The 13,884-nt window shown below is 45.6% G+C and overlaps 1 protein-coding gene across 1 annotated transcript in view; it reads right to left on the reverse strand.

Moving 5' to 3' along the window:
* Positions 1 to 483: 483 nt before the first annotated feature.
* MEGF9 (multiple EGF like domains 9) overlaps positions 484 to 13,884 on the reverse strand; it is a 117,591-nt gene continuing 104,190 nt past the window's right edge. Inside the window, exons 4-6 of the mRNA XM_029062719.2 lie at positions 13,052 to 13,195; positions 7,133 to 7,405; positions 484 to 4,708 (exon numbers count right to left, since the gene is read on the reverse strand). Of these exons, the coding sequence (XP_028918552.1) occupies positions 4,251 to 4,708; positions 7,133 to 7,405; positions 13,052 to 13,195 (875 nt within the window). The 3' untranslated portion in view covers positions 484 to 4,250. The remainder of the gene's footprint in view (positions 4,709 to 7,132; positions 7,406 to 13,051; positions 13,196 to 13,884) is intronic.

The raw sequence follows: 13,884 nt of genomic DNA on the forward strand, positions 1-13,884 counted from the left end.
CCAACATTATTATTAGTAGTATTATTATTATTCTAAGTGCTGGGGTAGGTACAAGCTAATCAGGTTGGACACATAGTCCGTGTCCCACATAGGGCTCACAGTCTTAATCCCCATTCAACAGATGAAGTAACTGAGGCACAGAGAAGTTAAGTGACTTGCTCAAAGTCACTGACAACTGGCCGAGCCAGGATTGGAACCCAGGTCCTTCTAACTCCCAGGCCTGTGCTCTAACCGACCGACCAGATTGCTTCTAGAAGTAAGCTACCAGTCTCTAAATAAAAAATTTCTTGATCAAAGGAACATCTTCCTCTGAAGCTCCCCATTGCGCTGCACATACGAGCTCAATAAATAATGCCAAACTAAATGAACCATTTAATGTCCTGATTTGAAGAATCCAAAGGCTTCACTGTTTCCACAGACTGACAGATTCCAACTTTACATATTCGGTTTTTGAAATTTAAACATCAAAAAAGTCAAGAGACCTTAGGTAGGTACAAATTATATACATTTATTTTTAATCATTTTAAATAACACTCTTGTATAAATTCTTTCATATATTCAAATCATACACTTTTTAGAAATGCATTTTGAAGCCTAGTGCAGGAATGGGAGATGCTTTATTTTCAATTGGTAGTATGATTTTTATTTTTTTTAGTGGACTAAGTACAAGTTTCACGGTTTAGGAGCACATTCCAATTAAGTCATCTTAAAGAGTTACAGCAGCGGGAGCTGTTGGGCCCAACTTACATAGGGCTTCAAATCAGCTGACAGGTTTTAGCCTGGACTGAGACTTCAGAGCTGCTGGCTTCATTTCCTGATCCATGGAAGTACGACCTGTAGTCTGGGATAAAGGCTGTGCTCTCAAGAAAATCTACAAAATACTTCATCAACCTGCTGATATCGCACTGGTCAATACGGAAATCCCCCGCTGGCTGCAATTCCTCATTCCTACCACTTGGGGGTCGAATATGAACTTGGTTTTCACCTCTTTCCCTCTGGCAGAGGGGCATCAGTTTATCTCCCTCCTGGCAGGTCACTACACTGACTTTTGTTACTCCCGATGTCCACTTCAACTTCATCTTGGTTCCAATCTGCCTTTCCAAAAGGACTGGAAGATGGGTAACAAAGGGATCCGCCCTCTACCCCCCACTCCTTCCCTACTACCCAAGGCCATTTGAGGTCACTGATAGCTTCTGCCCTGTGTTCACCTCCCTAAATCACAGTTGTCCCCGGCAGAACCCAGCTCTCTGGAGGGCTGCTCTTGGCTTCTCTGACTTATCTTTAAGATGCCTTCTGGAGAGTTTTCTTTAATGTGTGAACATTTTCCTAGTGCACGTGGAGCAGGTGGGAGTCAGTGCAGAACAGCAAGCATATTACAAATGATGGTACCATCAACTGCCAGAGAATAACCCTTCTTGGGCCTGGCTTGCAGGGTGAGTTCAGTCTTCTTCCAGCCACCTTCTCTCCAGGTTCACCAAATATCCTAACCTTCCCAGCCATCAAGTCTGGCGCTTTATGAAAGCCGTGGCTTTGGGAATCTGCTGTATGCTGCTAGGGCAAGTGAGGGGTTAAATGTCATAGGCACACCCACCCACCCACCCACCAGACCCAATTAAACATGTAGGAATTAATGCAGTGGAAACCAAATGCTCTACAGGTTACTGGCACATCTGCTTGTAGAAGTGGTTTCAGTCCTTGGCGAAGAAAGTTGTGTCACTCCGTAGCAGTTAATGCCTGGTCTCTTACTGATCAGATTAGCGAATTAGTCAGCTTTATCTCATTTAGCAATATACTTATTACAAGGAGATTATACAAAAATCTCTCCTCCGGCAGGTTTCTCGAGGTTCTATTTGTCCTATAATTCCAAGCTGTGGCACATGGAGAGCCTCCCCTCCTTTGGGGAGCACATTCATTTCTTCCAGTTTTCACAAAAACCGTTTCAGAGTCTCCGACGTCAGGAGCTATTCTTCCCAGATTTCTGCAGCAGTTGACATTTTCTCAGACGACCGAACTACTTTCGTAAGTAAAGATAGAAACGCTAAAAAGGGATTCAAAGTTGCATTTGTTGGCCGAGCAAAATTATGTACATGAAAAAGAAAGGTTGTCATCATTTCTTTCGACTAACTTTTTTCAGTTAGGATTCTGTTATTTCTGCTAGGAAATGATCCTAAATGGGAAAAATGTCTATGTTCTGTCCCTTGAAGTTCCCAGGATCAAGTTCTCACTTCTAAAAAATTTCTTGTCCTATGATAAGGCTTCATTCCCAATGCTTGGCAAACACCCATTTCCCCCAAATCTGTTTTTGGGGAGCACGATATCACTACCAAGTCTCCTGCCAGGCCCCAGCACCATAATTAACAACAACACTGGCTTCAGGATGATGGTTCAGCATTAAGACCTCACCCGGTCTCCTAAAACACTGAGATCTCCCTTTAAAGATGGACTCCCACTGCCATCTCTCCCCAGCCTACCCCTCGGCAATCTAGTTCTCTTTCCTTTGGCCATGCCAGACCATTGGGAAGACTCGAGGTTTTTGGTTACAGACGATCAGCCTGGACCCTGTCTGAAATGCCTTTCTTACCCAGAGACTGAACTGAGAGGCTTTTTACTGTGTGGCCTCAGAGTTTCCTAGGCCCCTTCTTATGCATCCTCCACAGGAGTCATATTTCTTTGCACAGATCCTGTTGGAGAAGAAGACCGAGGGATGATGAGATGGACAAACACAGACATACTGTAGGCTGCATCTGCGTCCATCTCCATAGAGTAGGGGGACAAGAAAGTAACGGTGACCTGTGAAACAGGATTGCGAGTGGCATATACAAAACAGAAACAGGGGGCCCTTTCTCGCCGAGCATAAAGATTCCATGGACAGGCAAATGAGGAAAGCCCCAGTGCTTTCTTTTGCAACTAGAACGGCTCCTCTTCCTTTGGCGGGGGACTTCGTCTTTCAGGAGCATGAGTGCCATGTCATGGTAGATTCCCATGTTGAACGTAGGCTTCCCTGGAATTTACGTAAGGTAAAACCAAATCCTTGGGGGAGGTAGCTGGGGCCTCATTAAGTGGGTGTGGACCCCCCATTCAACTCTGGAATCACGCTAAAGAGAAGGAGAGCCCCATCCCCACTTTTGTGTTGGACTGAACCCAACTGTTAATGTCCTGCTGAAGTCAAAGGGTGCAGGGCTATAAAGCGCAGATTGTAGAAAGGTGGGGACGGAGTGAGAGAAGCCAATAGACAAAACACGCTCGACTACTTCAAAACTTCAGGGACATCTCTCGAGGGATTTACACCAGAGTCCCAGCTCCAGCAATATCGCCATCTAATTTACAGTATTTTAAGCAATCTTTGCATTTTCTCTTTACAATGCCGCTACCTGCTGTACAAATAAATTCTAGATGATAAAATATGAAATGGGGTTTTTTTTTTGTTTTTCTTTACAAATAGTTACAAATGCTATTCAGTTCTTCTGCATTTTCTATACACACACTGCTTCTTTGGAGGCAGGAATAGGGTGATAATTTACACAGTGACCCTGAGAGGGGGTCTCGAGTTCCCAATTGAAGCCTGCTGCCTTGCTTTCCTTTTCTTCTGCTGTTGAGAGCCTACCCTGCTTTTGATTCGCACCGACGAGTGAGGATTCATGAAGGAAAAACTTAGAGGCATTGAATGATCTTCTTGGAATGTCCCAGCCCCAGCCGCAGAAAAAAAAGGAGCACTTGCTTTTTGGGATGAAAATGGGTCATCGATTTTCCTCATTTAAATGATTCTTAGTACAGTGAAATGGACACCGCCCTACTCCACCGCTCCACTTCGTCCCCACCATGTCGATGAAACATGTACCAGGAGTCCAAGAGTCCTTCGTCCTCCGAGCACGTGATCTCTTCTAACTGGCTCTCGGCTTGGTCTGGCTTCCCCTGGAACTGAGCTGAAAAGAACAGCAGGTGATTTGGGGGGACACCAAGGGAGTGTGACCTTGGCCCACCCTGGGGTGGTTTGGTACAAAAATAGATTTTCCATCAAGTGCCTTCCAACCATGACTCTTAAGGGTCTTCACAGGGGGAACCGGAGGGCGCCGAGCTGAATGTGTTTCCGGTCTCCATCTGAAAATTTCCGACACACTAAATTCCCCGCCTTTCTCAGTCAGCTCTGACAGGGTGGGTCGGCCCCCAGGTGCTCCCTACCACCCATGGCCTTGATCCAGCAGCGGGCTCTGTGGGCCAGCGGCCTTCAATGAGTCCGGCTGTCTCTTGGCTTAGGCCTTGTAGTTGTGGATGGGAGTGGTCAACGTCAGCTGTCCGTTGGGAGCCACTTCGTTGCCGTCATCTTCCAACAAGCCGGAGACGTCAGCATTGGGGATGCTGTCGTGGTAGCTGCTGAAGCTGATGTTGTCCTCCTTCAGTTCGATGGTCCAAAAGGGGGCATTTAGTTTCCGGTTTTGGTACTCCCGGTAGGTGTACACGGCCCCCACGAACCCCATCAGCAGCACCACCACTATGATGATGACCGTCAGGATGATGATGTTAAACTGGGTCCACGAGACGTCAGCTAAGGCTGAGGTACTGTTTTCCGAGGAGCCTATGGAAAATATCGTCTGCACCGTGGTGGGGGAGAAGGTGCTGTTTGGTACCGTGGTGGGCAGTGGCGGCGGCAGCGTGGCGTTGGAGGCCAAAGTGGTAGGCCTCCAGGTGGTCGGGACCTCCGGTGTGACTTCTAAAAAGAGAAACCCATCATGAGCAATAAATACAGACTTGTATTTTTTGACAACACGATCGGAACCAGCTTTAAAAAGGAGATGCAGCCTCTGAGGTGGGGTGGGGGTGGGCAGCGTGGGGGAGCAGGAGGGTGCGACCTCCCTTCAGCCGGGACCACCAGGTCTTTAGGACATTCAGCCTCCCAAACCAATCAATCAATTAATGGTATTTACTGAGTGCTCAGTGGGTACAAAGCACTGTACTAAGCGCTTGGGAGACTACACTTCAACAAGAGTTGGTAATCACGTTCCATGCCCACAGCCTATATTCTAGCAGCTGTTGCTTCCCAAATGGCACTGGGCTCAGAGGCAACTAATGTTCCTCTCCATATGTTTTCAGAATTCCAGCATTCAAAGGAAGCATGTTTTAGCCAAAAAAGGTTTACCCTTAAAAGGATCATTCCCTCTCTCTCCCGGTAGAGAAACTCATATCCAGAGAGGCTAATGAGGTGGGCACAGGGCCAAAAGAAGACTCAATCAGTCAATCAATCATATTTATTCAGTGCTTACTGTGCATAGAGCACTGCACTAAGCGCATGGGAGAGCACAATGTAACAATTTAGTATACACATTTCCTGCCCACATCGACTCCAGTCTGTAACCATCAAATGATGGGACCTCCTCACAAACCATGTCGGTGAGAGCTCAACGCAGTGAAACCTGAAGCAGCATGAGTTAGTGGAGAGAGCACAGGCCTGGGAGTCAGAGGATCTAGGTTCCAATCCTGACTCTGAATAACGCTTGCTGTGTGACCTTGGGCAAGCCACAACTTCCCTGTGTCTCAGTGCACTGAGTCTCCCTCCAATCCCACATGGGACAGGGACTGTGTCCAACCTAATTCACTTGCACCTACCCCATCGCATAACACAGTGTTTGACACTTAGTAAGTGCTTAACATACACCATAAAACAACATCATCATCATCAACGACAACAAAACCAAAAACAGTGAAACGGGAGAGGCGAGTGTTGAATTATTAACATGGAAACTAAAATAGGTGAAGAAGAAATGTGAGTGCACCGCAGGTGCTTTGCTCGATTCCATGACAGACTCAGATTTCCTGAGCCGACACTGGAGCTTCAGAGGGTACTATGAACCACAGAGGAGAGCTAGAGAGTTTTCTTCCCTCAACTAGACGTTGGCGGACACCAATTTTGCCAAAACAACCCAGGTGGCTCACTCGGCTGTGAGCTGAGCTCATGAAAGCTTTTAGTATGTGAATCAATCACTCACTCAATCAATGGTATTTATTACCAATCATCCTGTGAGCTGAGTTCAGAAAATCTTTTAGTAAGTGAATCAATCACTCAATGTCAAAGGAATTGATTATCAATCAGTGGTATTTATTGAGAGCTTACTGTGTGAAGAGCACTGTACTAACCACTTGGGAGAGTATAACAGAGATGGTAGACACATTCCTTGCCCGCAACGAGTTTACAGTCTAGAGGGGGAGACAGGCATTAATATAAATAAAAAAATTACTGATATGTATGTAAGTGCTGTGGGGCTGAGGGAGAGGTGAATAAAGGGAACAAATCCAATGGAATTTATTTATTGACCTTTTATTTTGAGCAGGGCACTCTATTAGTGCTTGGGAGAGTACAAACCAAGATTTCCAGCTTTGCTGCCCTCAAAGACCTGATGCTCTGTATATGCCAGGTAGGGCCCTGGGCTGGAAGAAAAGGAATCTGAGTAGCTTGGGCTGACGTTCCCTATGCCGTTCCATACAAGGACTTGCCCCGTGATGGGATTTAAATGACATCGGCTCAGAATTTCAGAAGCATGACGGCATACTGTACCACTGGTGTGTGGGCCTTGGGGTGCTACCTGATTTAGCACTGAAGCTTTACTGTGAAGAAAATATGAAGCAGTGTGGTCTAGAGGAAAGAGCCTGGACCTGGGAGTCAGAGGACTTGAACTCTAATCACAGGTCTGCCACTTGTCTGCTGTGTGACTTTGGACGAGTTATTTCATTTCTCTGTGTCTCATTCTTTAATCTCCAACGTGGGAAATTCAATACCTTGTTCTCCTTCCTACATAGACTGTGAACCTCTTGTGGGACCTGATTATCAAGCACCCCTCTCTCGACTGTAAGCTCGTGATGAGCAGGGAACGTGTCTGCAAACTTTGTTATACTGGACTTTCCCATACACTTAGTACACAGTAAGCCCTAATAAATATGGTTGATTGATTGATCGATTGACAGCTACCCCAGAGGTTAGTGTGCTGCAAGCCCATAGTAAGTGCTTAATACCATATTTTTTAACACCTTATTCTTACTAGAAGAGGAAGAAGGGGCAAAAGGCAGTGTTTTCTTTAACCCAGAGAGAGTCTCCCTCCCCAGAAGTCAGACTATGGGCTGGGCTCAGAGGTCCGGGCCTCACCTTCCTCGGTGCAGTTGTTTCCGTCGAGGTCTCGGGTGAAACCTTCCCGGCATTGTTCACAGTGAAACCCCGCAGTGTTGTGGAGGCATTCGATGCACTCGCCACTCTCGGGCTTGCAGATCTGGGGGTATCTGACCCCATCCACATGGCCGTGGCACTCGCACTTCACGCAGATGCTGTCAGAGTTGTAATAGCCATGGTCACACTTGTTGCAGTTCCTCCCCGTGTAACCTTCCGCACATTGATTGCATTCAGGTTCCAGCTGTCCGCTTTCTGAAAGAAAACCAACTTACTTGAGAAAATGACTTTGGACCTTACATAGGAAAGTCGCCATATAGGCATCAAGTCTCACAACTGGGACTGGCTCACCAAATCACAGAGGGGACACCGGTCCGGGGGGTTCGAGGTGGGTAAAAAACTGCTTCTACCCCAATGCATTTGGGGCTCCGTATTTGTTCTTGAATAAACAAATGCCAGTGCCCTGCAGTTAAACTAGAAATATTTTTATGAGTTAATTGGAAACAATTGCCTTCTTTTGCAGCACTCTCTGGATGCTCATCTATTTCTTTTACATTGTGAAGTTGAGCGCAACCCATAGAAGCAGCTTGGTTTGGTGGAAAGAGCATGGGCTTGGGAGTCAGAGGATGTGGATTCTAATCCTGGCCCCACCACTTGTCTGCTGTGCAACGTTACGCAAGCCACTTAACTTCTTGTGCCTCAGTTACCTCATCTGTAAAGTGTGGATTAAGACTGTGAACCCCATGTGGGACAACCTAATTACCTTGTATCTACCCCAGTGGTTAGAACAGTGCTTGGCACATAGTAAGTGCTTAACAAATACCATAATTACTATTATTATTATTATCATCATTAACTGGCTACTGATTCCCTCAGTAAGTACTGAACAATCTAGGGTATCTATTTTGAAGACGAGATGATCTGTGCTGTAGAAAGTGGCCTCAGAATTGGGAATTTATCAGAAGACTTCCCACTCATTTTAAATCATGGTGTACCTAGGAAAAGGGTTTAACGGTAGCTGGGCGACTAGTGCTTAGCTCCATAAAGTACCTGCATAAACAGCTCACTGTGAATAATTCTGAGAAACAGCCATCCTGCTTGTTGCAGCCCTAACAAAAGTCCCAAGAACTAGACTGTAAGCTCGTTGTGGGCAGGGAATGTGTCTGTTATATTGTACTCTCCCAAACACTCAGGACAGTGCTCTGCACACAGTAAGCATTCACTAAATGCGATCGACTGAAATACATTGCTGAGTGGGCAGAATACTTGCCCCCCAATTAAACGGCAGTGGCCAGTCTCCATTTTTCACTCCCTTATGGTAGATAGTAATTACTAATAATTATGGTACTTCTTAAGCACTTACTATGTGCCAAGCACTGTTCTAAGTGCTGGGGTAGATATAAGTTAATCAGCTTGGACACAGTCCCTGTCCCACATGGGGCTCGCACTCTTAAACCCCATTTTACAGATGAGGTAACTGAGGCCCAGAGAAGTTAAGTGACTTGCCCAAGGTCTCACACAGCAGATGTGGTGGAGTCAAGATTAGAACCCAGTTTCTTCTGATTTCCAGGCCCATCCAACAGGGGGAAGCCACTCAAACTCGCCTCCAGTAAGACTACAGTGAACCTTCCCATTTGTGGCAGACAGAGTCTGCCCAAGCATGGGGCTGACGCAGGAACGGTGTGCCAATTTGTGAGAACAATGATGTGGCCCAAGGCAGTGGGGAAGCATTGCCTCAGGAAAACCAACCCATTCAGGAGAGTCACTGCCTTATGAAATCATGCCTGTCTATCCCTTATGCATGTTTGCTCAGGTGTCGGCATCTGGGCTAAGGCAGCAGGTTTATTTAGCATTTAATTATTCAAGTAGCTATTAAATGCCCTCATGCGCATATGGTTAGGGTTTCTGGCAATGAAGAAAAATGCACACTCCCTCCCCTCTTGGGGTTTACTGCTTTAGACAAGCCGACACATAATTGAGGTGCTTTTGCTAAAAGGCAGTAACCGGCAGAGAACAGCAGAAAGTCGCTTGAAAGAAAAACATCTTTCTGAGGGTTGATCGTGAACTAGTCAAGCTAATGTCTTCCAGCTCCTTTAAAATCCAACAGAATAGAGCTTAGCCGCAGGGGCAGCTCTGTGATTTCAACGATTCAGTACAATAAAGTATGATTTTTTGATTCTCCCATCACATCAGATCTATTGCTTCAACCCAATTCTGAGAACAAAAACCTCTAATGAAACAAAAAGTTCCCAGTGCAGCAGAGAAAACTCTCATTATCACACAGATTTGGGGGAACAAACTGCCCCATGCATTATAGTCCTCTAGAATGTAAGCTTGTTGTGGGCTGCAAACATGTCTACCAACTCCATTGTATTGTACAAGTGCTTAGCACATGTTCTGCACAAAGTGCTCAATTAATACAATGATGATTATTTTCACTCTAGGCCGTAAGCTCTTTGTGGGCAGGGAATGTGTACACCAACTCTGTTATACTGTACTTAGTGCTTAGTGCTTAGTGTATAAGTGCTTAGTACAGTGCTTGGCACACATAAAGTGCTCAACAAATACAACTGATTGATCGATCAAATACAGCCCGGCAGTGATATAGAAGAGGTACTTTCTGGGCAGCGCCTGGTTATGCAATGGTAATCTTGGGGCTGGGAATAAAAGCCTGCTGCCCTTTCATCTGCTTGCTTTATTTCTGATATACAAAGCACAGTTAGTACAGTGCTTTGCACACAGTAAGCACTCAATAATTACAATTGAATGAATGAATGAAGCTCACTGCTATGTTGCTGCTGTAAATTGATGCTGCTACACTGTGCACTCGAGGAGATGTCAGGCCCTGGTGCTCCCGTTACACAAGCAGTCCCTAGCAGCCCCTATGGTGCACAAATATTGGGGTGGGAGGCAGAGGGGCCCAGAAAGATAGTGGAGGTGAAAAAAGGAAGGGCATTGCGCTTTCTTTCACAAACGGAGAGAATGTTGCTGTTTTCGCGGGGGACAGGCTTGAAAGTGAGACAGCTCCAAAAATCACCATAGAGGGAATCGCATTATTCCAGAATTGTTCTATGCCTCAAAGCTGACTCTCTCCTGGGTTACACCACTCTGAAAAATCGCTCCTATAAAAGTCACTGTTGCAAAACCCAGAAGCAATTTATAGCAGTGAGTTCTTTGCCATCACGGGACATTTTGAGACTTTTATTGGACGTACGGGCCCCCAGATAAAGTGAAGTGCTTTATTATAATTTGAGAACTCATTTGTCATCCCAAGATCAATTTTTACAGCAAATGTAACAAATAAATTTCAAAAATGAAGGGAAATCATATCTCACAGAGCCCTGTAGCAAATCTGTCCCCCAAAATATCTTATGGAAAGAACAATGAATCAATCAATCAGTGGTATTGATTGAGTGCTTATTGTGTGAAAAGCACTGTACTAAGCACTTGGGAAAACACAACAGAGTTGGTAGACACAATTCTTGCCTACAGGGAGCTTACTGTCTACAGCCAGTCACAGACACTAAAATAGATTATGGAACGGGAAATGGTAGAATATAAGTATATTGACCTAAGTATTGGAGGGTTGGAGTGAGTATCCAGGTGTCTAAGGGGTACACAGCCAGGTTCATAGTCAATGCAGAGGTGAAATTACAGGCTTAGTCTGGGAAGGCCTCTCGGAAGAGATGGGGTTTTACGAGGATTTTGAAGATGGGGAGTGAGGTAGACTCCATTTGCATGGTTTCTTTCTTCCAAAAGGTCCAAAAGGTTATGCTAATTTCAAGGGACAGTCAATCAATCAGTGGCTTTTATTGAGCTCTTACTGTGTACAGAGCACAGTAATAAGTTCTTGAGAAAATACAGAACAATACAGTTGGGAGACTTGATTCCTGCCCACAAGAAATTTATAATCCAGAGGAGGAAACTGACATTAAAACAAATTACAGATAGGAGAAATGGCAGAGTTAAAGGATATGTATGTAGGTGCTGAGGGGCTGGGGTGGATATCAAAGTGTTTAAGGGGTATGCACCCAAAAGCATAGGTGAGAGCTTAGGTGAGGCAGAAGGGAGGGGAGTGGGGTGGGGAAATGAGGGGTTAAAAGGGAAGGGCTCTTGGAGGAAATGATTTTAGTAGGGCTTTTTGAATAATAACATTAATGATTATTATTTATGGTACATACGTGCTATGTGCCAAGCACTATTCTAAGCACTAGGGTAGATACAAGTTAACCAGGTTGGACACAGTCCCTGTCCCTCAAATGAGGGACAAAGGAGGTAACTGAGGCCCAGAGAAGTTAAGTGACTTGCTCAAGGTCACAAAGCAGACATGTGGTGAAGCCGGAATTGGAACCTAGGTCCTTCTGACTCCCAGGCCCATGCTCTATCTACTAAGCCACGAAACCACGCTGTTTCATTTTCTTGAAGATGGGGAGAGTGGTGGTCTGTCAGATGCGAGGGGGAAGGGAGTTCCAGGCCTGAAGGAGGATGTGGGCAAAGGACTGACGTCGACACAGACAAGACTGAGATACACTAAGTAGGTTGATGTAGAGGAGTGAAGTGTGTGGGCTGGGTCAGTGGGGTTAGGTAGGAGGGGAGAGCTGATTGAGTGCTTTAAAGACAAAGGCAAGGAGTTTCTGTTTGATGTGAAGGTGGGTGGGCAACCCCTGGAGGTTCTTGAGGAACAGAAAGATGGACAATGGAGAGTTTTTCAGACAAATGATCTGGCCAGCAGAGTGAAGTATGGACAGGAGAGGGGAGAGACAAGAGGGAGGGAAGTCAGTGAGGAAGCTGACCCAGTACTCAGGGCAGGATATGCTAAGTGCTTGAGTCAGCATGGTAGCAGTTTGGATTGAGATGAAGGGGCGGAATCTAGAAATGTGAAGGTAAAACAGAAAGGATTTGGTAAGAGATTGATTAGGTAGGTTGAGAGAGATGATTGAAGGATAATGCCAAGGTTAAGGGCTTATAAAACAGGGAGAATGGTGGTGTTGCCCATAGTGAAGGGAAAGACAGGGTTTGGATGGGAAGATGGGGCGTTCTGTGTTGAACAGGTTAAGCTTGAGATGTTGGAGGGCCATCCAATTGGAGATGACCTCAAGGCAAGGGGAAATGTGAGACTGCAGAGAAGAAGAGAGGTCACAGCTGGAGAGGGAGATCTAGGAATTATCTGCATAAAGATAGCAGTTGAAGCCGGGGCAGCGAATGAGTTCTCCAAAGGAGTGGGTGTAGATGGATAATAGAAGGGGACTCAAATTGAGTTTTGAAGTACCTCCAAAGTGAGGGGGTGGGATGCAGAGGAGGAGCCTGCCAAAGAGCCCGAGAAGGAGTGGCCAGAGAGAAAGGAAGAGAACCACAAGAGGACGGGATGAGGGAAGCCAGATTAAGATAGTCAATTCTTTTCTCTGTAAATTTCTAGGATTCCTCCACCCCCTGGCTTTCACCCCTTTATTACCATACACAGGCTGCTCCAGAGAGACTAATACAATGTGCAATTCTCCCAGCACGTAACTTAACTTTGAGAGGAGCATTCTCTTTTCCAGACCTTAAAAGGTCTCCTTTAGTGAAATGTTGCCTTCAGTGGCATACACTGCAGGAGTGCCCTAAAGGGCTAAGTGGTGTGAAAGGGTTAATACTTCTGTCAAAGCACGACTTCCTACCAGGGAGTAACTTCAGACCCTGGGACAACTGGGCTCATTCGTTATTCAGGGTTGGGGCCTGAGAAATAATCTCGCCTCCTGAAGTGGATGAGCCCTTTTCTTCATCTTAGCTAAGGATCCCTCAGTCCCCTTAGCCTACTCGTAGTCATCTGCTGGTGCTTTTGACGGGTATGCTCACATCCACACTGAGACCCTGACCTTCGTGGATATGAAAGTTCAGAGAAAACAACCGATCAGGTCTTACTTATGTGACAGGTACCGGTAGATGTCACTTCTGAACACGGGCAGCGGACGCATGAGTAGGGGGCAGTGGCATTCCTGTAGAAAGTGGCTTTACATTCTTCACAGTGGACTCCTTCACTGTCTCCTTGGCAGTTCAAACAAGCTCCTAAGAGAAACGAAGCAAAACATCCATTTTAGCGAGGGCTCATTTGTTCATTCAACAATATTTATTGAGAGCTGTGTGCAGAGTACTGTACTAAGCACTTGGGAGAATACAAAATAGCAATAAAAGGACACATTCCCTATCCACAACGAACTTACAGTCTAGAGGACGAGCTTAAGGTCTAGAGGAGCTGAGTGGGGAGGCCTGAGAGGCAGCAAAAATTCATTCAATTGTATTTATTGAGCACTTACTGTGTGCAAAGTATTGCATTAAGCACTTGGGAGAGTACAATGCAACAATAAACAGATACATTCCCTGTCCGCAATGATCTAAAAGTCTCAGCAAAAACTAACCCCGGTTCTCAAAAATGGGCAGTAATAATAATTTTGGTGTTTGTTAAGCGCTGACTATGTGTATGGTCTTTCGAAGTTCTCTTACCCTCCCGGCAAAAACTAATCAGTCAATGGTATTTACTGAGTGTTTACTGTGTGCAGAGCACTGTACTAAGCACTTGGGAGAGTCCAATACAACAGAATTAACAGACAACTTCCCTGCCCATAAAAGTGTCTAGAAAAGACCTTAACCACCGTACAGGCCATACATTTTTCCCCAGGGATGGATCTGAGAGTCCCAGTGGATGAAAGGAAAATGCCAGCTGCTTTCTCTTTTTGAAGCTTATTAATATTTTGTCC

Source organism: Ornithorhynchus anatinus, chromosome 4, assembly GCF_004115215.2.
Source record: "Ornithorhynchus anatinus isolate Pmale09 chromosome 4, mOrnAna1.pri.v4, whole genome shotgun sequence".
In the NCBI taxonomy this organism is placed as follows: Eukaryota; Metazoa; Chordata; class Mammalia; order Monotremata; family Ornithorhynchidae; genus Ornithorhynchus; species Ornithorhynchus anatinus.